Here is a 25756-nt window from a genome sequence, read left to right as displayed (position 1 = left end):
TGCTGCTGCTCACTTAATTTATGGAAAATGTTTGCTATGTTAACTAATGGGCAAAGTCAGCCTTTGTTTTCAAATTTCTTACTCTAATCAAACTTCAGTTCAGTTCAGTTCAGTTCAGTTACTCAGTCATGTCTGACTCTCTGCGACCCCATGAATCACAGTACGCCAGGCCTTCCTGTCCATCACCAATTGCCAGAGTCTACCCAAACCCACATCCATTGAGTCGGTGATGCCATCCAACCATCTCATCCTCTGTTGTCCCCTTCTCCTCCTGCCCTCAATCTTTCCCAGCATCAGGGGCTTTTCAAATGAGTCAGCTCTTCCCATCAGGTGGCCAAGTACTGAAATTTCAGCTTCAACATCAGTCCTTTCAATGAACACCCAGGACTGATCTTTAGGATGGACTGGTTGGATCTCCTTGCAGTTCAAGGGACTCTCAAGAGTCTTCTCCAACACCACAGTTCAAAAGCATCAATTCTTCGGTGCTCAGCTTTCTTTATAGTCCAATTCTCACATCCATACATGACCACTGGAAAAACCATAGCCTTGACTAGATGGACCTTTGTTGACAAAGTAATGTCCCTGCTTTTTAATATGCTGTCTAGGTTGGTCATAACTTCCCTTGCAAGGAGTAAGCGTCTTTTAATTTCATGGCTGCAGTCACCATCTGCAGTGATTTTGGAGCCCCCCCCTCCCCCGCAAAAAAAAGTCAGCCACTGTTGCCATTGTTTCCCCATCTATTTGCCATGAAGTGATGGGATTGGATGCCATGATCTTCGTTTTCTGAATGTTGAGCTTTAAGCCAACTTTTTCACTCTCCTCTTTCACTTTCATCAAGAAGCTCCTTAGTTCTTTACTTTCTGCCATAAGGGTGGTGTCATCTGTATATCTGAGGTTATTGATATTTCTCCTGGCAATCTTGATTCCAGCTTGTGCTTCTTCCAGCCCAGCATTTCTCATGATGTACTCTGCATATAAGTTAAATAAGCAGAGTGACAATATACAGCCTTGATGTACTCCTTTTCCTATCTGGAACCAGTCTGTTTTTTTTGTTTTGTTTTTTTGACAAGGAGTCCTGGGATTTCTTTGGAAAGAATGATGCTAAAGCTGAAACTCCAATACTTTGGCCACCTCATGCAAAGAGCTGACTCATTGGAAAAGACTCTGATGCCGGGAGGGATTGGGGGCAGGAGGAGAAGGGGACGACAGAGAACGAGATGGCTGGATGGCATCACTGACTTGATGGACGTGTGTCTGAGTGAACTCTGGAGTTGGTGATGGACAGGGAGGCCTGGCGTGCTGCGATTCATGGGGTCGCAAAAAGTCGGACATGACTGAGTGAGTGAACTGAACTGAAGTTTGATTTGTTCCATGTACAGTTCTAACTGTATGCAGATCTGGAAGCATACAGAAAGAACTGGACATGGAACAAATCAAACTTACTCCTTGTCAAAAATAAAAATAATTTTCCTTTTCAGTTCAAAAACAATTTTAGTAGGTATTTTTAGGAAATTATTTTGAAAGCGATAAATTTTGTAACATACTTGGAAGATAAATTATTAAAAATAGATGAAAATGTTTAAATTATTTGGATTTAATATACTAAGTTCATTTTACAATAAACTATACAACACGACAAATCATTATTCTACTGCACATTATTTTATTTGAACTAATGTCAGGTAAAATTTTGAACTGTTTATAAAGCTAAGAGTATTTTTGAAAGTTTGATATTCCAGAAATATATATGTGAGGAGTATACTAAATTCTGATGCTTCACTTTAGGGAATAATTTTTAAAGTTTTAAATATAAAAGAAATAACTCCAACAATTTTGTTAGGTATCATGAAAAAAATGTATAGGCAAAAGAGAATATATATTAAATCCATATATTTACATATATTTATTGAGCAACTAGCATTTAGTGAGTTTTTTGTTATAGGAGGCAGAAAATACTTATAATGAATAAATGTTACATAATGTATTATGTATATATATGTATGTGTGTGTGTGTGTGTGTGTGTGTGTGTATGTGTATGTGGTCAGTTGCTCAGTCATGTCTGACTGTCTGTGACCTCCTGGACTGTAGCCTGCCAGGCTCTTCTGTCCATGGAATTTCCCAGGCAAGAATACTGGTATGGGTTGCCTTTTCCTACTCCAGGGTATCTTCTCGACCAAGGGATTGAACCCATGTCTCTTGTATCCCCTGTATCTCCTGCATTGGCAGGTGAATTTTTTACCACCGTGGCACCAGGGAAGCCCACATATATATACATACATTCATATATATATATATATATGAACATAAACATAGTCAATTGGTCCTGCAAATAGTATATAATTTAATTTTTTGTCAATGAAAATGTTACTGGCTCAGTCATCTCAGACTCTTGCAATTCCACTAACTGTAGCCTGCCAGGCTCCTCTGTCTATGGGATTCTCCAGGCAAGAACACTGAAGTAGGTTGCCATGCCCTTCACAAAATATTAAGCATTTTACATTAAATAAAATATGATAAGGTCTGACTTCAATTAGATTAAATATTTCATAATATAATTACATAAATTAGGCTTTACATTTATTTTTCAATTATTCAGAATTAGTCTGAAATGAATCACAGAAATTTGACATCCATGGGTTTGTTCAACACGTCTTTAACAGTTTGGTTGCCTTAGAAAATATCCAGTTATATTTAAAAGAGTCAGTGTTAAACTCAAACTGCTTTGGTTGTTTCAAAGCACTTTTTTTCCCAAGCAGTCATACTTCCTAGGAACAAGTATTGAAAATAACTGAAAAGAACTGCTTACATTTAAATTTTTAAAAGACATTTTTAGCTATCAGTATTTATTTCCTATGGATATTCTTTTTGTTTTGTTCTCAAGGGACTCTCCCTCAAGAGCATTGCATTCTTTCACATTATTCAGCTAAATAAAAGGCAAAATCATGAAATGAAATTTTCCATTGCTCCTGTATCCCACTCTACCTTGTTTTTGACTTCACACCATCCCATCATGACACAGAAAACCTGAGTATCAGCACCACCGCTCTCCTTTAGCGGATATATGCAAGACAGGACAGGACAGCCTACTGGTCTCTTTGGTTGGCATTCTAGCAATTTGATGATGGGTGAAAGATACTTCTTTATTTTGTAACATAGAATAAGTATTCGATAACTCTGTATGATGTTCTCAGGCAGATCAGTTTTAGGAAAGCATACACATTAATTTGATTCCTTTACTGCTACTGGCATTCATTTATCCCTTAGAAGATGTGGTGATAACATGTCCATGTTTACCCGGCTGTGAAGAATACTACTGAACAGGGTGATTCCAGGTAAACAAAGCACACCCACCATACACAGCATGGAATTGTTCTAGAATATGTGATTTACAATGGTATTAGTTTTCGTAGTTAGAAGTTTTAAGTAATCAAATGATAAAAATATATATTTTATAATGATTCGGTGCCTTTGATCCTCATCCTGGAGTGTTTGGCAATAGAACTTAATATTTAAAAATTTTGACAAGCTGAAAAATAAATATGTGTAAAGAATATAAAGACACTAGGTTGAAGGCAGGAGAAGTGGATGACAGAGGATGAGATGGTTGGATGGCATTACCAACTCAATGGACATGAGTTTGAGTAGGCTCTGGGAGTTGGTGATGAACAGGGAAGCCTGGCATGCTGCAGTCCACGGGGTCGCAAAGAATCGGACACGACTGAGTGACTGAACTGAAATGAATTGAGGTACTACATTTAATATCCTGATCAGATCAGATCAGATCAGATCAGTTGCTCAGTCTTTGCGACTCCATGAATCGCAGCACGCCAGGCCTCCCTATCCCTCACCAACTCCCAGAGTTCACTATATAACAACATAAACCACAGAGGAGCAGATTCTAAAGCATCATCCATATTAAGAACCTGTTTAATAATCAATCCTATAAACCTGAGATTATGTGACTGGACAATTATTCCTTATCAAATTAGAAATGCAAACTCCACTCATAAATAACAAGGTGGTTGAATTTTCATTTTGGTAAAAATAGCTAGAACTGGACAAATGAAACCAACATTTTTAGCACATATAAACAAAATGTTTCACATAGACACAGTTAAATAAATAATGCCACAACCTGATAATTTAGGTAGTATAAAATGGCTAAATATTATTCAATTTATCTGAATGGGAAAGAGTACTAATGAAAAGATTAATACTCATTTAGACAGGTGAAAATCAAATATTTTTAGAGAATATAATTCTAGATTATAGAAAAACAATTAAAAAATTCTTAAAACAAAATTTTAAAATGTGAAATTTATAAAATAATCTATAAGGTAGAGATAAGCTCATAGAATCTCTCCCCAAATAATAATATAAAAATATGCTTTTAAAAGCAGAATATGTATTACAAATGTTTTATAAATTAATACATGCTGATTAAAAACTCATTGTTTCTATGATATTCTACAAAAGAAAAAGTTTTAAATAAAATATGTTAATTGTAGTGAAATATATTTCCTTTGGTCCACTTCAACTGAGGGTCGTTATTATATAGGTTCTGTAACAAGGTAGGGTGTATAACATGTTTCTCTAAATGTCCATTTTCTCATGTAACTCTGTGAACAATAATATTAAGAAAATATATTCAGGTGATTTTAGTCAATTCTCTTTCTAGTAATCCTTGAAGGCATTAGTGTACATGGTTTTAAACATACATATCCCTTAAGACTGTTTGAACTAATGATCATTACTGACATTTAAAAAAAGCATCCTAAACAATTATTTAATAGTTTCTCTGTTGATTGGATAAAGCAAGGCAATAATTTAAGAAACAATGCACAGCTTTATGTGCATTTGACATTTATGGTAAACATTTTATAAAACTTAATTTTAAAATAATCCCACCAGGAAATTCAAATCAAAAGTAATGAACAGATTCTATATTAAATACTAGATATTGATTTATGAAGAATGTGATCTTATATGATATTCTCATAGAATTTATTATTTATTTTATTTTTTATTTTTATTTATTTATTTATTTTTAATATAACTGATTTCCTTTATTAACACTGAAACAAATACTCTCAAACATTCCACTTAAGTCATCATGGAAACATGATTTTTGTCACAAAGAGAGAGTCTTGCATTGTCTGTTTTTGTTTTGTTTTTTAATTTAATTTTATTTAAATTTACAATATTGTATTGGTTTTGCCATATATCAAAATGAATCTGCCACAGGTATACATGTGTTCCCCATCCTGAACCCTCCCCCCTCCTGCCTCCCCATACCATCCCTCTGGGTCATCCCAGTGCACCAGCCCCAAGCATCCAGTATCGTGCATCGAACCTGGACTGGCGACTCATTTCATATATGATATTATACATATTTCAATGCCATTCTCCCAAATCATCCCACCCTCTCCCTCTCCCACAGAGTCCAAAAGACTGTTCTATACATCAGTGTCTCTTTTGCTGTCTCGTATACAGGGTTATTGTTAGCATCTTTCTAAATTCCATATATATGCATTAGTATACTGTATTGGTGTTTTCCTTTCTGGCTTACTTCACTCTGTATAATAGGCTCCAGTTTCATTCACCTCATTAGAACTGATTCAAATGTATTCTTTGTAATGGCTGAGTAATACTCCATTGTGTATATGTACCACAGCTTTCTTATCCATTCATCTGGTGATGGACATCTAGGTTGCTTCCATGTCCTGGCTATTATAAATAGTGCTGCGATGAACACTGGGCTACACGTGTCTCTTTCAATTCTGGTTTCCTCAGTGTGTATGCCCAGCAGTGGGATTGCTGGATCATAAGGCAGTTCTATTTCCAGTTTTTTAAGGAATCTCCACACTGTTCTCCATAGTGGCTGTACTAGTTTGCATTCCCACCAACAGTGTAAGAGGGTTCCCTTTTCTCCACACCCTCTCCAGCATTTATTGCTTGTAGACTTTTGGATCGCAGCCATTCTGACTGGTGTGAAATGGTACCTCATAGTGGTTCTGATTTGCATTTCTCTGACAAAGAGTGATGTTGAGCATCTTTTCATGTGTTTGTTAGCCATCTGTATGTCTTCTTTGGAGAAATGTCTATTTAGTTCTTCGGCCCATTTTTGGATTGGGTCATTTATTTTTCTGGAATTGAGCTGTAGGAGTTGCTTGTATATTTTTGAGATTAGTTGTTTGTCTGTTGCTTCATTTGCTATTATTTTCTCCAATTCTGAAGGCTGTCTTTTCACCTTGCTTATAGTTTCCTTTGATGTGTAGAAGCGTTTAAGTTTAATTAGGTTCCATTTGTTTATTTTTGCTTTTATTTCCAATATTCTGGGCGGTGGGTCATAGAGGATCCTGCTGTGATGTACGTCAGAGAGTGTTTTGCCTATGTTCTCCTCTAGGAGTTTTATAGTTTCTGGTCTTATGTTTAGATCTTTAATCCATTTTGAGTTTATTTTTGTGTATGGTGTTAGAAAGTGGTCTAGTTTCATTCTTTTACAAGTAGTTGACCAGTTTTCCCAGCACCACTTGTTAAAGAGATTGTCTTTAATCCATTGTATATTCTTGCCTCCTTTGTCAGAGATAAGGTGTCCATATGTGCATGGATTTATCTCTGGGCTTTCTATTTTGTTCCACTGATCTATATTTCTGTCTTTGTGCCAGTACCATACTGTCTTGATGACTGTGGCTTTGTAGTAGAGCCTGAAGTCAGGCAGGTTGATTCCTCCAGTTCCATTCTTCTTTCTCAAGATAGCTTTGGCTATTCGAGGTTTTTTGTATTTCCATACAAATTGTGAAATTATTTGTTCTAGCTCTGTGAAGAATACCGTTGGTATCTTGATAGGGATTGCATTGAATCTATAAATTGCTTTGGGTAGTATACTCATTTTCACTATATTGATTCTTCCAATCCATGAACATGGTATATTTCTCCATCTATTAGTGCTCTCTTTGATTTCTTTCACCAGTGTTTTAAGGTTTCTATATATAGGTCTTTTGTTTCTTTAGGTAGATATATTCCTAAGTATTTTATTCTTTTCGTTGCAATGGTGAATGGGATTGTTTCCTTAATTTCTCTATTTTCTCATTATTAGTATATAGGAATGCAAGGGATTTCTGTGTGTTGATTTTATATCCTGCAACTTTACTATATTCATTAACTAGTTCTAGTAATTTTCTGGTGGAGTCTTTAGGGTTTTCTATGTAGAGGATCATGTCACCTGCAAACAGTGAGAGTTTTACTTCTTCTTTTCCAATTTGGATTCCTTTTATTTCTTTTTCTGCTCTGATTGCTGTGGCCAAAACTTCCAAAACTATGTTGAATAGTAATGGTGAAAGTGGGCACCCTTGTCTTGTTCCTGACTTTAGAGGAAATGCTTTCAATTTTTCACCCTTGGGGATAATGTTTGCTGTGGGTTTGTCATATATAGCTTTTATTATGTTGAGGTATGTTCCTTCTATTCCTGCTTTCTGGAGAGTCTTTATCATAAATGGATGTTGAATTTTGTCAAAGGCTTTCTCTGCATCTATTGAGATAATCATATGGTTTTTATTTTTCAATTTGTTAATGTGGTGTATTACATTGCTTGATTTGCGGATATTGAAGAATCCTTGCATCCCTGGGATAAAGCCCACTTGGTCATAGTGTATGATCTTTTTAATGTGTTGTTGGATTCTGATTGCTAGATTTTGTTAAGGATTTTTGCATCTATGTTCATCAGTGATATTGGCCTGTAGTTTTCTTTTTCTGTGGCATCTTTGTCAGGTTTTGGTATTAGGGTGATGGTGGCCTCATAGAATGAATTTGGAAGTTTACCTTCCTCTGCAATTTTCTGGAAGAGTTTGAGTAGGATAGGTGTTAGCTCTTCTCTAAATTTTTGGTAGAATTCAGCTGTGAAGCCGTCTGGACCTGGGCTTTTGTTTGCTGGAAGATTTCTGATTACAGTTTCAATTTCCGTGCTTGTGATGGGTCTGTTAAGATTTTCTATTTCTTCCTGGTCGAGTTTTGGAAAGTTGTACTTTTCTAAGAATTTGTCCATTTCTTCCACGTTGTCCATTTTATTGGCATATAATTGTTGATAGTAGTCTCTTATGATCCTTTGTATTTCTGTGTTGTCTGTTGTGATCTCTCCATTTTCATTTCTAATTTTATTGATTTGATTTTTCTCCCTTTGTTTCTTGATGAGTCTGGCTAATGGTTTGTCAATTTTATTTATTCTTTCAAAGAACCAGCTTTTGGCTTTGTTGAGTTTTGCTATGGTCTCTTTTGTTTCTTTTGCATTTATTTCTGCTCTAATTTTTATGATTTCTTTTCTTCTACTAACCCTGGGGTTCTTCATTTCTTCCTTTTCTAGTTGCTTCAGGTGTAGAGTTAGATTATTTATTTGACTTTTCTTGTTTCTTGAGGTATGCCTGTAGTGCTATGAACTTTCCCCTTAGGATTGCTTTTACAGTGTCCCACAGGTTTTGAGTTGTTGTGTTTTCATTTTCATTCATTTCTATGCAAATTTTGATTTCTTTTTTGATTTCTTCTGTGATTTGATGGTTATTCAGCAGCGTGTTGTTCAGCCTCCATATGTTGTAATTTTTAATATTTTTACTCCTATAATTGAGATCTAATCTTACTGCATTGTGGTCAGAAAAGATGCTTGGAATGATTTCAATTTTTCTGAATTTACCAAGGCTAGATTTATGGCCCAGGATGTGATCTATCCTGGAAAAGTTTCCGTGTACACTTGAGAAAAAGGTGAAATTCATTGTTTTGGGATGAAATGTCCTATAGATATCAATTAGGTCTAACTGGTCTATTGTATTGTTTAAAGTTTGTGTTTCCTTGTTAATTTTCTGTTTAGTTGATCTATCCATAGGTGTGAGTGGGGTATTAAAGTCTCCCACTATTATTGTGTTATTGTTAATTTCTCCTTTCATACTTGTTAGTATTTGTCTTACATATTGCGGTGCTCCTATGTTGGGTGCATATATATTTATAATTGTTATATCTTCTTCTTGGATTGATCCTTTGATCATTATGTAGTGACCTTCTTTGTCTCTTTTCACAGCCTTTGTTTTAAAGTCTATTTTATCTGATATGAGTATTGCTACTCCTGCTTTCTTTTGGTCCCTATTTGCATGGAAAATCTTTTTCCAGCCCTTCACTTTCAGTCTGTATGTGTCCCCTGTTTTGAGGTGGGTCTCTTGTAGACAACATATATAGGGGTCTTGTTTTTGTATCCATTCAGCCAGTCTTTGTCTTTTGGTTGGGGCATTCAACCCATTTACGTTTAAGTAATTGTTGATAAGTATGATCCCGTTGCCATTTACTTTATTGTTTTGGGTTTGAATTTATACACCCTTTTTGTGTTTCCTGTCTAGAGAATATCCTTTAGTATTTGTTGGAGAGCTGGTTTGGTGGTGCTGAATTCTCTCAGCTTTTGCTTGTCTGTAAAGCTTTTGATTTCTCCTGCATATTTGAATGAGATCCTTGCTGGGTACAATAATCTGGGCTGTAGGTTATTTTCTTTCATCACTTTAAGTATGTCTTGCCATTCCTTCCTGGCTTGGAGAGTTTCTATTGAAAGATCAGTTGTTATCCTTATGGGAATTCCCTTGTGTGTTATTTGTTGTTTTTCCCTTGCTGCTTTTAATATTTGTTCTTTGTGTTTGGTCTTTGTTAATTTGATTAATATGTGTCTTGGGGTGTTTCACCTTGGGTTTATCCTGTTTGGGACTCTCTGGGTTTCTTGGACTTGAGTGATTATTTCCTTCCCCATTTTAGGGAAGTTTTCAACTATTATCTCCTCAAGTATTTTCTCATGGTCTTTCTTTTTGTCTTCTTCTTCTGGGACCCCTATGATTCAAATGTTGTAGCGTTTAATATTGTCCTGGAGGTCTCTGAGATTGTCCTCATTTCTTTTAATTCGTTTTTTTTTTTTTTCCTCTCTGATTCATTTATTTTTACCATTCTATCTTCTAATTCACTAATCTTATCTTCTGCCTCTGTTATTCTACTATTTGTTGCCTCCAGAGTGTTTTTGATCTCATTTATTGCATTATTCATTATATATTGACTCTTTTTTATTTCTTCCAGGTCCTTGTTAAACCTTTCTTGCATCTTCTCAATCCTTGTCTCCAGGCTATTTATCTGTGATTCCATTTTGATTTCAAGATTTTGGATCAATTTCACTATCATTATTCGGAATTCTTTATCAGGTAGATTCCCTATCTCTTCCTCTTTCGTTTGGTTTGGTGGGCATTTATCCTGTTCCTTTATCTGCTGGGTATTCCTCTGTCTCGTCATCTTGTTTAAATTGCTGAGTTTGGGGTGTCCTTTCTGTATTCTGGCAGTTTGTGGAATTCTCTTTATTGTGGCATTTCCTCACTGTGTGTGGGTTTGTACAGGTGGCTTGTCAAGGTTTCTTAGTTAGGGAAGCTTGTGTCAGTGTTCTGGTGGGTGGAGCTGGATTACTTCTCTCTGGAGTGCAATGAAGTGTCCAGTAATGAGTTATGAGATGTCTATGGTTTTGGGGTGACTTTGGGCAGCCTGTATATTGGAGCTCAGGGCTGTGTTCCTGTGTTGCTGGAGAATTTGCTTGGTATGTCTTGCCCTGGAACTTGTTGGCCCTTGTGTGGTGTTTGGTTTCAGTGTAGGTATGGAGGCATTTGATGAGCTCCTGTCAATTAATGTTCCCTAGAGTCAGGGTTTGGACTTAGGCCTCCTGCTTCCAGTTATCAGTCTTTTTTTTACAGTAGTCTCAAAACTTCTTCTATACAGCACCATTGATAAAACATCTAGGTTAAAGATGAAAAGTTTCTCCACTGTGAGGGTCACCCAGAGAGGTTCACAGCGTTACATGGAGAAGAGAAGAGGGAGGAGGGAGTTAGAGGTGACCCGAATGAGATGAGGTAGAATCAATAGAGGAGAGAGCGGGCTAACCAGTAATCAGTTCCTTATGTGCACTCCACAACTGGACCGCTCAGAGATTATACAGAGAAGAGAAGAGGAAGGAAGGAGACAGAGGTGGCCAGGAGGATAAAAGGAGGGAATGAAAAGGAGAGAGACAGATCCAGCCAGTATTCAGTTCTCTAAGTATTCTCCACCATCTGGAACACACAGAAATTCACAGAGTTGGGTAGAGTAGAGGAGGGTTAGGGAGGAGACACAGGCGACCTGGTGGAAAAAAATGAGAGTCTGAAGGGGGAGACAGCAGTCAAGCCAGTAATCTCACTCCCTAGTAAAAAATGGGTACTGAAGATTGGGTTCTTAAACGTACAAAATTGGTAACAAATATCTAAAAGCAAAAATTAAAAATCTAGAGTAGAGTTTGGAATTTCAAAAATACAATGTTAAAGAAAAGACAAGGAAAAGAAACAGAGAAAAAGAAAAAAAAAAAGTCACAAAAATTATAAAGAAAATATAGGTACAAAATTGATAACAAATACCAAAAAGTAAAAGTTAAAAAATCTAGAGTAGAGTTTGGAATTTCAAAAATACCATGTTAAAGAAAAGAAGAAGAAAAAGAGAAAAAAATAAAAGCAAAAACAAACAAAGTCACAAAAATTATAAAGAAGATATAGGTACAAAATTGATAACAAATACCAAAAAGCATAAATTAAAAATCTAGAGTAGAGTTTGGAATTTCAGGAATACAATGTTAAAGAAAAGATGAAGAGAAACAAAGAGAGAAAGAAAAAAAAAAGTCACAAAAGTTATAAAAAAAATATAGATATAAAATTGATAACAAATACCAAAAAGCTAAAATTAAAAAACTAGAGCAGAGTTTGGAATTTCAAAAATACAATGTTAAAGAAAAGAAGAAAAAAAAAAACAAGGTCACAAAAGTTATAAAAATATATATATATGAAGATTGGTTTTTTAAAAGAAAAAGTGTCTTTTTTTTTTTTGCAAAGTAATAGCAGGTTATAAAAGTGAAAATTAAAGGAGTAATAGAGGACTTAAAATTTTTTTAAAAATTAAAAAAAAAGAAAGAAAGAATGATCGTAAAAATAGTAAAAATATATATAGGACTTTCTCTGATGTTGTTGTGGGTATTGTGGGTTCAGTTCATTTTCGGCTAGTTCCTTGTTCTGGCTTATATTTCTCAAGATCTACAGGCCCCTTCCTATGTAGTTGGTACTAACCATGGGGTTTTAATCTATTGCCCGTCGCTTCCAAGGAGGTTCCCTCTGTTATAGCGTCTTCTGTTTGCTGGTCTCTTCAGTGTCTGATTTCCACCCTCATACAAAGGGGACAGTGGTGGACACCTTTTTTTTTTTTTTTTTTTTTAAGGCTCACTTGTTCAGTCGTGCTGTGGGGAGGGAGGGACACTGCAAATAAATAAGACTGGCGTGTGCTCGCAGTGCCTCAGCCACACTGGGCCTGCCCCGGCTCACGGCGCATGTAGCCTCCCTGCCCACGCTGCTCAGGCTCTAGATTGCTCTGCCAGAAACCATCCGTGGCTGGCCCTGGGCTGCCTGCACCTCCCAGGTGTAAGCTGCTCAGGTTCAGGCACTCAGGTAGTCCTCAGACGTACAGACTCGGTTGGGCCTGCGTTTTGTGCCCTTCCCAGGTCCGAGCAGCTCAGACAAGAAAGACAAGACATATAATGATAAGGTGTTTGGTGAGCGCGATTGCTGCGACTTATCGCCTCCCCGCCACTCGGTTATCTGGGTGTACAACTGGCGCACCTTCTCAGGCAGATGTTGACTGTCCAGAACCCCAGGAAGTTTTAGTTAGCAAAGAATCCTGCTTACAGTTTTGTAGATAATGTCTCTCTGGGGCTGTGATTGCCCCCTTCCGGCTCTGGCTGCCTGTCACTGAAGGGGGATGGTCTGCAGCTGGCTATCTCTGTATAGTCCTTTGTTCCATGTGCGGGCCTGGCAGTGTCTTAGGTTAGGCCTGGCTTTTCGAGTGGTAGATATCCCACAGTCTGGTTTGCTAGCCCAAATTATTTCGCTCAGGTAGTGCTCGGGGTATTCAGGCCAGATCCTTACTCTAAGTGATGCAGCCTGCGCCGAGCCTCCCTGCCAAGCCCCCACTTGCTAATGGAGGATGCAAGCGTCTGCGCTGCTTCTCCGCTGGGTGAGTTACCATAGGGCTCGTACTCTGTGGGTTTTAATTGTTTATTTATTTTTCCTCCCTGTTATGTTGCTCTCTGTGCTTCCAAGGCTCGGCACAGACTCGGCAGTGAGAATGTTTCCTGGTGTTTGGAAACTTCTCTCTTTTTAAGACTCCCTTCCTGGGACGGAGCTCCATCCCTCCCTCTTTTGTCTCTTTTTTGTCTTTTATATTTTTTCCTACCTCCTTTCGAAGACAATGGGTTGTTTTTCTGGGTGCCTGATGTCCTCTGCCGGCATTCAGAAGTTGTTTTGTGGAATGTACTCGGCGTTTAAATGTTCTTTTGATGAATTTGTGGGGGAGAAAGTGTTCTCCCCGTCCTACTCCTCCACCATCTTCTGCACTGCCTCTCATAGAATTTAATTTATAAGTAGGAAAATATTTATCCTCCTCTTTTCCACAACTAAATAGACTAAATATATACATAAACTGTAATTTCCATACTATGATTAGTAACTCATTATATTAAACTTTGACTATGTTCTGTGCACTATCCATTGGAGATCAGCTATAAAAAGACTTTACTTTTTATCCCAAGAAGTTTATAAACTAATCTAGAGTCTCTAAACCCAGATTTGATGACAAAGTCTGAGTTCTTGGGTTCTCATCATGGATTTGTGAATAGGGAAACCCATCCTTTCTCCTCTCAATAGCTTCATAAACACTTTCATTTCTAGATGGCATTCCCACATTTGAGTTTCACTACTTAATTTATCATTTATTGGACAAGTTATAAATTCAAATTTTCCAAATTAACATACATACACTAAGCAGATTTTATTCCAAACAGTGAGGTGATCATGATCTGTTGCTGCTACTGCTGCTGCTAAGTCGCTTCAGTCATGTTCGACTCTGTGCGATCCCAGAGATGGCAGCCCACCAGGCTCCCCCGTCCCTGGGATTCTCCAGGCAAGAACACTGGAGTGGGTTGCCATTTCCTTCTCCAATGCATGAAAGTGAAAAGTGAAAGTGAAGTCGCTCAGTCGTGTCCGACTCTTAGCGACCCCATGGACTGCAGCCTACCAGGCTCCTCTGTCCATGGGATTTACCAGGCAAGAGTACTGGAGTGGGGTGCCATTGCCTTCTCCAATTAGTTATGTGGACCAATAACTAGTTGCATTAAGAGTGATTTCTATGCTTCTCTCTCATACAAAATAAATCTCAGGATAATATACTTTGCCTTCTAGACATAATTCCTACCCCTTCCTGTAAAATCTCTGAGTCTTTTTCTTCATGGTTCTAACTCCCTTTCCCAGTCATATTGCTCCCATCTTTTGGATTTGTGACCATTCCATTCAGTGACTGAAGACCTTGATTATTCCTTAAAGGGATCCCTGTGAACCACATCAAACCACACTCAGATGACTCAATTGCTTTGTGAGAACACATGATATATACTGCCTCCAAGATATTCTCCTCCACATTATATCAGCCACATTGTCCAACAGTCATCCTCTAAAATTGAATAAAATACTGATAATAACTGAAGAAAAAGAAAAAAAAAACAAATTAAGTCCACAACAAAGTAAAATCTATTTGAGTCATGGTAAAAATCAACATTACCATAAAAAATACTTTTTTTGCAGAGGTGAAACAACTAACCTTTTTTTTTCAAGGGAGGCTCCTCTATTTCTCCTAAATGAAGACAAAAACAGTAAATTAGAAAAACTTTCAGCAGAGCATAAAATTGCCTCTCAATTTTCCCATTTTCTTTTGTTCATTCTTTTATAAAACATCTATTAATTTTGATAATAGTAATCTATATATTACTTTGCCTTCCAAATTCCAAGCTTTAATATAAACTTTGCCTATGTACATTTATTTAAGATAGTTTCACTTTTATGAGTTCAATAAAATTGTGGCAGTTATCCAAATTATACATTATGGTTTGTATATCATGTTCATTTCAGTTCTCTGCTGTTCATCTCAACCTCTGACAGAGGCCAAACAAATACAAATTTAGACAAAGTCATAGAAAGGGCTAAAATAATAAAGGCTGAATATGTAAGTTCTGATGAGCAAAGCTGATCTTAAAAATGTCATCTAAAAGGCAGAATCACAATGCTTGTTCTTTTCACATCCACTCAACAGAAGTTTACATGTGGTTTAAGTTTGTTATTTCCTTTTGTTCATTCATATATAACAGAGAGTAAATAGGTTAGTTGCATAATTGCTGTGACATTTACCTCCATTTGTTTCAATCAATTTACTTTCATCGTGATTTTAGTAGGATTGCTTTCTGCTATTTATGAATACAAATTATATGTATAACATATATATATATATATATGTATGTATATTTAGTCTTACTATTGTTATTTCAAACTTGGGAAATAGTAACTATTTCTTTCCTGAAAAAGCATATAAATGTGAGTTTCTATTGTGGTTTTCTATTGTGGTTTGCTTAATAAATCTCTCTGTACTACTCTAATATAGCATTTAATTTTGACATCTTTGCCATAATGGCAGATAATCTATAAGTTGAAAGCCATATAAAGACCAATTTACTGAGTTTGGCAGCCTGTTGATAGGCTGTTTGCACTCATAAATGTGTTCATTTTGGTTTAGCTTGACCTAAGTGCACATTTGTGCAGAAACTTAAGCTAACTATTATTATACATATCAAATAGCAGTCCCAGCAGTTGGATGTCTCTGTGCTCTTTGTACCTTTATCAGTGTCCTCCTCTCCATCATCATCATCTTCTTCATCACCCTCGGATGAGATGATGTCAGACAGCAAAGAAAAGAAGCCATAGACCCAGTCCGTGGTTTCCTCCACAGCATCATGTACAAGTTTTAGAGGATCTGAGCCAATCTTGGAAATAGAGCTTGCTAAAAGTAATTAAAAACAAAGAAAAGCTTTGCAAATATTCCCAAAGAAACCAAGAAAAGCTGCTTTTCCTGATTTATTCTTTTAACACAATAAATATGTCAATTTCATTAATTTAAATATTGCTTGGCAATAGTTCTTTTGCTCATAAAGAGAAATTAATTTTTGTGGTAGTATACATGTGTGTTCAATTAAAAAGAGAAGTTATTGGGTACATCTGGTACCAAACACTGTAGGGTTACCCTTGAGAAGTTTACAATCCAAGTAAGCATTCAGCACAGGGAAAAATTAAGAATAAATTAAAGTAATGTGTATTATGTTATCCAAATTGTAGCAATCCTGAGTTACAGATGTTCTGGAACAGAAGAAATCATTGTTGGTCTATATTGTACTGGAAAGCATCAGGGAAAAATGCCTCTGTAAATTTTTAGACAAACAGTAAGTTCTGAGTTGACTAAGATAGCTGTGACTAAAGTAAAACTGAGAGGTCCATTTATTATGATTTGTGATACATCAGGAAATATCTAGAATCGTCAAGGTGGTAATCATATCAAATTCCAGCTAGATTCAATTGTTTTATCTTTGTTAGATATCCCAGTACCTAAAAATAAAAAAAAAGCATTTGAACTTCTAGTAACTTCAGTGGATAGTATTAGGAAAAAACTGAAGTCTGTAAATCTTCCCTTTCTTATATCCTAAGGGGGTATAAACTGTTTGTAAAATGAAAGATTAAATAATAAAAATGCAAGCAAGTAAATAGACATATTACAGGTTTCCAACATGTTGTTATTCTCATTCTAGCTACATGAAAATTGCTCGGAAGGAGTAAGGGTAGCCTTTAAGATCTGATTGAAAATGTGATCTAGCCAGAAATATGGTCTGAGTTGCATCTGATTTTTCAACAATCTGTAATTAACTTTTAGATTTATGTTTTTTCTTAATTTAAAAAACTACTTAAGTTTTCAGGGATTCTCTTCCTTTGATATCTTAAGAGACTAGAATTATATCAACATTTTATACTATCTAAAGGTTAAGTATGCCAAAATGAAGCTTTTACTCTGATTAAGATAGGAAATCATTGGAAGGTTTGAGCAGAGGAAAAAGTGATTTGATTTATATAACTTCATTTGCCACATTGAGGATTGAAAGAATGCCAGGTTGGAAACAGGAAGATAAGTAAGGAGCCAAGTGAAACGATCTATAATCCAAGAGGAAGAAGATGGTGATCTTATATCACCCATACAGAAGGTGATAACTGTGTGTGATGAGGTGTGATTGGATTCTGAATGTACTTAAAAGACAGAATTGATGGCACAGACTGACAGTATGGGCTGCTGGATGTGAGAGAAAGAGAGAGGTATGGAATAACTTCAAGGCTTTTGGATTGAGAAACTGGAAGAATGGAACTACTATTTACCGAAATGGGGAGAACTGGAGAATCCCAGGGACAGAGGAGCCTAGTGGGCTGCTGTCCATAGGGTCGCACAGAGTCGGACACGACTGAAGCAACTTAGCAGAGAGAAACAGGGTTTGTTGGGCAGAGTATTTAAGTAGCTAATTTTTAAACTTGTTAAATTTGAGTTGTCGACTGGTCTTTAGGTAGAGATGTAGACATTTGTGTAGTTTAATATGATCTACAAAAATGAAGTTCTAGTTGAAGATGGAAACTTGGAAGTTCAACAGAGACTAGAAAGAACTCAAAGCTATGTGATCACTAAGGAAGTGGAACTAGGAACAGTCCAACATTTAGAAGATAGGCAAATCAGAGAGATGAGGAAAAATCATCAATGAATTATGAGAAGGAGAGATGAGAGACAGACAGAGACAAAGAGACACACAGAGACAGATTAATTGAGAGGAAAGAAAAACAGAAAGTATAATGTACTAGAGATCAAGTCAAGAAATTGTTTCAGTGAGGATAAAGTGAGCAGTTGGCAAATGTTGCTGATAAGTCAAGAAAGACAAAGACTTAGAATAGAACTTTAGACTTAATGATGAGGATGTCACTGGCAACCTTCAAAGGGCAATTTCAGTGAAATACATTCAAGACCAAATGGGAAGAACTTACAGATAATAAATATATTTTACTGTAAAGTAAATGACAGAGATTGGGCAATAGTTGAAGGACTGGAACCATAGTGGGGTTTCCATTGTTTGTATTGTTCAAGAGGGAAGAATATTCTATTTTTATGCTGATGGGTAAGATCCCATAGAGAGGGGAAATAATATGAGAGAGGAGATTTCTGAGCAAAATTTTAATTTTATGTTCTGTTTCAGAGGATTCACAGCCCATCACAGGGATGCCAAGTTACAACTGGTCCCAAGGAAATGTACCTCCATGAATCAGTGACAGTATAACTTTACTCTTCGGACCTTATTTCACTGCATTCTGGAGAGTTTCATGTGAATAAGATATGGTAGTCTGAAAGGTGAGACTAAACCTTAGAGAAAGGAAATGGAATTTTATAATTGCAATTGAGAATTTTAAAAGAACTATATGTAAGAAACTGGATTGTCCTGGCACCATTAAAGGCATTTTTAGCAGCAGTATATTTTATATCTAATGGAAGAATATTGCAAATGGGATTTTTATGATTTGAATAGATTGAGACCATTTCCCCATTCCTCTTCTTTCTAAGTGTTCACTGAGGAACTTAACAATAAAATCCAACAAAATAGATAGTTTAATTATCCTTATGCTTAAATGCACTGTATCTCTCTCTCTCTATATATATATATATGTATACTTTGCAGACATGCATATTGTATGGTTCTAAAATCATCAAACTGCGTTATTTTTATTAAAAAAATGCTGGCTTGAGACCAGCTTCTGATTTTCAGTCAAATGAACAACAACTTTAAAAACATATAGGGACAGATATATCTCAAAAAAGATAGCAGTCCTCATGTTAATTCTGATTTCCTCTCTCAGACATCACATCCAAATTACATCAGTGGGAATAATATTATACAATGCAACTAAACCTTTTATAGATGCCTTCTTTTTTAATCATACTTTCCTACCTCTCATGTTTCCATGAGTTAAATTACATACACTATAAAAAATATCATCATAAAAATGGTAGTAGCCAACACTTTTAGGGTGTATATTACCTGTCAGTAAGAACTTAAATGTATATTAACTCACGTTTTCCTTTCAAAAACTCAGTGAGGTAGGCATCTCTATTTTAAAGACAAAATTGAGACAGAGGAAATGTAAATAAGATGCCTAAGGCTACATAGCTAGTCAGTAATGGAACCAGATTTTGCTCTCTCCAGATCATGACTCAACTACTACACAATACTGCTACCAAAAAAACAAACAAAGATGTGAATTCAAAACTGGTTCCAGAGTATGATGTATTTCATCCAACATCTCAGCAAGACATTGCTGAAGCACTGAGACCCTGGAATACTTCCTGAGCTTCTGTTATATGAGATAAGAAATGTTTCTCAATATTCAACTCACTCTTAATTGTCTCTTATGTTTCTTACAGAAAAACATACCACTGAATGCAAAGCTCCTTATAATCAGTAATTGGATTCTTGGCACTGATAAAAGAGTGCCAAGAGATGCAAGAGAGTCAAGGAAAGGTTTTAAGTTAAATAAGATTTTTATTCATCCAGTGTCTTTGAAGCCAAACTATATTGATACTTCATTTCTAAATGAGAACATACACAGGAAATTAAATTAGTCATCTTCTCTGCCTTACTCCTAAAGAACAAAGTTTGTGGTTTCATCATTATCTTTGACCATCAGTCTTACATATAATTGGCTCTTCTCTATCTTTCAAATCTTGAGAAGCATCAGCAAATGACAACATTTACAAGCATGGGCTCTGAGTTCAGAATGATAGTGTTCAAGTTCAGCTCTCCTATCTAGTACTAAACTGTGCAATAATGAAGACAGAGACAAAAGGAAAAATCAGTAATAATGCTTCTGTCTTTATTTACAATTTTGTTCATCCCAAATTTTTGCATTAGTTTTTAGGTATTAGAGATGTATTAAAATACTGGCATCTTAACTACTGAGTTGTTTGGCGCCTCTTAAATTTGGCAACCAGAGTGAGTGCTTTATTCATCTGACTTAGTCCTAGTGTTTACGCCACCTGCATGCTGTGTGGTGTTGAGAAAATTAACTTCTGCCGTATCTATAAAATTCATTGATATGTCTCCTTTTCTGAAGTCACTGGTCTAAACTAAGACCTCAACCCTTTATGCCTGTTGTCTTTATATTCAGCCTTCTCATACCTCAATTTATAATAAGTCCAGTTCTGGCAAACAGTATTATACAGTATGATACAAAACCAAAGTACTCTGTGCTTCAGTTGGCTAGAATGAAAAATGACAATAAGGGTACCAATACTTCACAAGGCTGACATCAGTATTACATGAGATAATATATTCAAAGCACGTCGGAAAGTGCCTGGTAATTAATCAATGTCACTGTGGGAGAAGCAAGATTGCCTTTGAATTCTGAATGACCCAAGGGCTCTTCCCAGTTTGCTATCTGGGCCTAGTGGCTTCTCCTCCGCTCAGCAGCAGGCACTGTGTATGATCTCATCTTTCTCAAGGTCTCCAAATGTTGCACAACTGTCATTTCCAGTAGCCCCTGGGGTGTTTGGGACCTTAGTTCTGACTGCATGGTATCCATTCCCAAAGGAGTGACCCCTCCAACTATAAGGCTGACCTCTTGCATTCCTTAAAGAAGGAAAGAGCAATAGTGTATCTCTGAGCCACTCCACAGGATGGCCAGAGAACCAGGCTTGTAGGCATCTTCTGACTCTCTGCCCATAAGTGTCTGCCAGATGCTATTTATTGAGCTTCATTCAACCTTACTATACATAAACTCTTCAGGTGTAAAGCACCTACAATAAAGTAAAAGATGTAGCAAGTGTTAGATAATTATTAATTCAATTTCAAGGAGATCCAACTAGTCCATTCTAAAGGAGATCAGTTCTGGGTGTTCACTGGAAGGACTGATGCTGAAGCTGAAACTTCAATACTTTGGCCACCTGATGAAAAGAGCTGACTCGTTGGAAAAGACCCTGATGCTGGGAGGGATTGAGGCCAGGAGGAGAAGGGGACGACGGGATGAGATGGCTGGATGGCATCATCGACTCGATGGACATGGGTTTGGGTGGACTCCGGGAGCTGGTGATGGACAGGGAGGCCTGGCATGCTGCGGTTCGTGGGGTTGTGTCTCTTTGCGACACGACTGAGTGACTGAACTGAACTGAACTGACTGAATTTTCAGAATCATCTAACTCACACATATGGTAGTCTGGGCTTCCCAGGTGGCTCAGTGGTTAAGAATCTGCCTGCCAATGCAGGAAATGCAGGAGACACAGGTTCACGTCCTGGCTTGCAAAGATCCTCTGGAGTAGGAGATGGCAATGCACCCCACTGGTCTTGACTGGAAAATCCCATGGACAGAGGAGCCTGGCGGGCTACAGTCCCTGGGGCCACAGAGAGTGGACAACGACTTACACCCAGAGCACAGCGAAGCATGGCAGTGCTCCACAAGTGTGCACTGCCATAAATATGACCCTGTGATCACTTAGTCCCTAAGTCCTCAAGGCCACATTGCCAGAGCCTGTGAAATCCAAACACTGCTTTCATCAGGACTCAGGAAACAACCAGTGCTTGCCTCTTATCTCCCAGAAAATATTCACATCCAAATATTTGGATCTACTCTGAGCCAAGGATTTTTTAAGTGTCATAAACTCTACCTAAGTTAGAAAAAAAATTCCACTTATATATATGTTGATGTGTATATCTTAAACATATTAGTATCAGTTCAGTCAGTTCAGTCGCTCAGTCATGTCCGACTCAAATATAAAATTCTTTTAACACAAATTATTTTGCATTTATTACATGAAATATCTTAAACGTAATATAATTAACGTTGCTGTTGTTTAGTTACAAAGTGGCATCCAGCTTTTTGCAACCCGTGGACTGTAGGCCACAGGGTCCTCTGTCCGTGGAATCTGCCAGGCAAGAATAGTGTAGTGCATTGCCATTTCCTTCCCCAGGGATTTTCCCAACCCAAGGATCAAACCTGTGCCTCCTGCATTGGCATGTGGATTGTTTATTGCTGAGCCTCGAGGGAAGCCCCATAATTAACATAGTGCTGCCATTTATGGGCTTGCTATCTAGTTTTGATATATGAGGGGTGTTATTTCATAGTATATAGCGGTGATTCCAGACCTAAAGAAATTATTACATTTGAAATGTCTAGCTTCTCATTTTCTGCCATTAAGTGTTTCAACACTCCAGGCTCTGTTGGTGAAATTTTGACCAAGTTAAGAAAAATATTAGCAAATTATGCATCATTTAATATGCTATGAATTACACAATAATTTTTGCTTGATGTACTGAGTTTTTGTTCAGGGTAAACAGAATTCCCTAGAACTTTACCAGTGCAGAATAGAGCTATCGATGTGTTTTCCCATTCCCAAGCTACCCATCAGCAGTAGAGGAAGGGAAACACAGGGAAGAAAAACAAGACAAAAAGATAAAATGATCTGAATGCTGTCAGAAAATAATGGTTGTCTGCCATCTATGGGGTCACACAGAGTCGGACACGACTGAAGTGACTTAGCAGCAGCAGCCACTGTGTTATCAGGCTTCTTATATGCAGAAATGTAACTGAGAAAACACAAATTCTTATTAAACAGTTGAGACTTGAGATTTCACATCATTCAGAATAGTCAACTATTTCCTAAGTCAAAATTCTGATTCAGCTTATTTTTAACCAGGACATATTAGAAACAAAAAGCACTCACAGTGAGTTTACTAGCCCTCTGACTCTTTGGGCCCCAGAGTCTCCAGCATTGCTGATACTAGGCACAGACATTTAAGAAATAATGAACAAAAACAGGTACTTTCACATCTACTAGAGAGGCTATTGGGCTTCCCTGGTGTCTCAGTGGTAAAGAACCTGCCTGCAATGCAGGAGAACTGGGTTGGATCCCCGGGTCAGGAAGATCCCCTGGAGAAGGGAATAGCAACCCACTCCAGTATTCTTGCCTGGAGAAGTCCATGGACAGAGGAGCCTGGTGGGCCATGGCCCATGGGGTCACAAAGATTAAGACATGACTAAACACGAGTGACTAAACAGCAGCAGAAAGGTCACTGTCTTCATCAAAGTGATGATTACGCAAGACATTACATTGTAAGTGTTCTAGGTCCAGTGTGAAGTAACTTCCAATTTCTCACAGGTTAGACCAACAGCCTTGAATATATCTGGCTAAACTCAATCATGTCAGAACTGTCATCTTTAGCTGTTATCATCACAATGGAGACCCATTCAAGCTCTGACAGTCTTTTGCATTCCTTTTTTCTCCTGCAAGTTTATTGTTTTCATAGTCTCTATTTCATTTCAAATTGAAGATAATGCCAATACGAGAAATGAGAAGTAATACATCCAAGGAGGTCAAGAATTCAAGAAATGTTTGATACAGCAACATTATTCCTTCATATTTAACCTCTAAACTGTATTTACATCCTCGCAAATGAAGTTTGTCAAACTTACACTAATTGGAATTACAAAATTTTCCCATTACTTTCTCTTGAAAAATTCAGCAAATAACTATATATTTGTAAGACTGCTTCAGTTCTAGAGATAACACATGATATTTTGGTATCCAGTAAGCTACTTTGTTGTACCCAACATAGTGAAAAATTGTGGCCCTAAAATAGCTTTTCTAAAAATAGCTTTTCTATCCAAGAAATATTTTGAGAGGCCATTTTTTAATATCCTGTCTTTAAAACCACTTATAGTAGCACTTCAAAATGATTTACAGTGAAGAGTTAATAGGAGTGGATATGACTGATAAGGGTTTGAAAGAAGCAAAGGTAAAAATAATAATAAAATGGAGTGGAGGCCAAAGAAAATTAAATTCAGCTATTGTAGTACATGCTTTGGATTAAGTAACAGATTCTCACATGGACAAAAATATGAAATTTAATCTATGTTGCAATATTTCTTTGAAATTGAAAATATAGGTTAAAATGATTTTTGTATTAATTTACATTTTGTCATTAAGCAAAAAATATAAATATTAGATCAGTTCCTTTCTGAGAAGGAACTCAGGGTTGGCACTGCTGATAGAGAACCCACCTACCATAAGAGACGTAAGAGACCTGGGTTTGATCCCTGAGTGAGGAAGATTCCCTGGAGGAAGGCATGACAACCCACTCCAGTATTCTTGTCTGGAGAATCCTATGGACAGAGGAGCCTTGTGGGCTACAGTCCATACGGTCACACAGAGTTGGACATGACTAAAGTGACTTAGCATGCAGGAACACAATTAAGTCATGAGTAATTTGTGAGATGCTTCTATACAGCATCTTTCAGATGTTTTTGCAGAGAAAAGTATATGATGAAATCTCATTTTGATATGTTTAAATGATGTCTTTTACAAATGAGTACCACGACAATGCCATACTCAATAACAGATGTTGTATTTTAAAACTATAAAAACATTTTGAAAAGTTGTATGTAATCTCCTGCCCTGAATTACATAAATAATTTAACTTCAAAATCAAGTGTCTCTTGTATAGATTTTCCTTCCAATAGATTTTTAACACAGATCACATAGAGAGGTTGAAATTCCCTATAATCTTTTATCCTCACCCTCAATGAATAACCCTCAGAATATGGTGATATAAAAAGCTGGACTCATAAAATTCCTATGGTACTTCTAATGGTCGCCACACTAAGAATGATTTTTACTAGTGCCTGTGGTGCTGGGGGCTGAAGAGGGAACAACAGGCACTTGGGAACAAAAAATGGGTGAAAAGTGAAGGAGGCAGTGGAATCTGGAGCCTGGGAAGGCTGAGATACCGCAATACAATGGAAATACATTGGAATGGAATGGATACAATGGAAACCGCATCGGTCGTATGACCTCCAAGCCTCCCTCTTCAAAAAGGAGAAGCTCTCACGCTTCTCATGGAGCTAACTATGCACCTCAGGCAGGACTGACGATGCCAAAAGGAGGCTCTGGCAGGAGCTGGGGCTGCTGCAGGAGGGGCCGTTTGTCACCACGCCAACAAGGTGAGCCGAGGGATCAGGGACAACAGACGTGTGCAGCTGCACCTGGTCAGCTGCAGTGACCTTCCTGGTCCTGCTTGCCTCTGCCTCCCGAGTCTCCCGCACAATGATTCTTCGGGCTCACACAAGCCCACAACTCTGCAGACGAGGGAATTCTGGAAGACACAGTCTTATCTTAGCCAAAGGGACTCAATACAAATTCACCACACCTAGCATCAATAATTATCAACATTTTCACAGTTATATATTTCTTCTCTCCCACCCTTTTCTTTTTTCTGGCTTACTAAATATTTTAAAGCAAATCTTAGATGCTTAAATTCTAAATCCAAGATCCATAAATACTTCAATAAACATGTCTTTTCCATCATTTGTCTGATTGTTTTTTGTTTGAGGTCAAAAAATGTCCAAAGTATGTTTTTATCTTTCTTTTGCCAAAGTCTGGAATCAGCTACTTCTTGAAGGAGTCATGGTTCTTTTTATTGGGAAATAGTATTTTGAGACTAAAATTTGATCATCAGCGGTGCTCATTGCAGAGAAGGCAACGGCACCCCACTCGGAGAAGGCAATGGCACCCCACTCCAGTACTCTTGCCTGGAAAATCCCATGGATGGAGGAATCTGGTAGGCTGCAGTCCATGGGGTCGCTAAGAGTCGGACACGACTGAGAGACTTCACTTTCACTTTTGACTTTCATGCATTGGAGGAGGAAATGACAACCCACTCCAGTGTTCTTGCCTGGAGAATCC

General features: G+C 37.3%; 1 protein-coding gene across 50 annotated transcripts in view; it reads right to left on the bottom strand.

Moving 5' to 3' along the window:
• The window catches only part of TRDN (triadin), a 415136-nt gene that overhangs the window by 316470 nt on the left and 72910 nt on the right, over positions 1-25756 (bottom strand). For 49 of the 50 annotated variants that reach the window (XM_061427397.1, XM_061427384.1, XM_061427395.1 and 46 more), the window contains exons 3-4: positions 15788-15952; positions 14723-14755 (exon numbers count right to left, since the gene is read on the bottom strand). The exons of the other annotated variant lie outside the window; for it this stretch is intronic. In XM_061427397.1, coding sequence (XP_061283381.1) covers positions 14723-14755; positions 15788-15952 — 198 coding nt within the window. The remainder of the gene's footprint in view (positions 1-14722; positions 14756-15787; positions 15953-25756) is intronic. 50 annotated transcript variants of the gene reach the window in all.

The sequence above is a fragment of the Bos javanicus genome, chromosome 9, assembly GCF_032452875.1.
Source record: "Bos javanicus breed banteng chromosome 9, ARS-OSU_banteng_1.0, whole genome shotgun sequence".
Lineage (NCBI taxonomy): Eukaryota > Metazoa > Chordata > Mammalia > Artiodactyla > Bovidae > Bos > Bos javanicus.
Note: the sequence above shows the minus strand (reverse complement) of the source record. Positions and strands in the feature narration are given on the sequence as shown.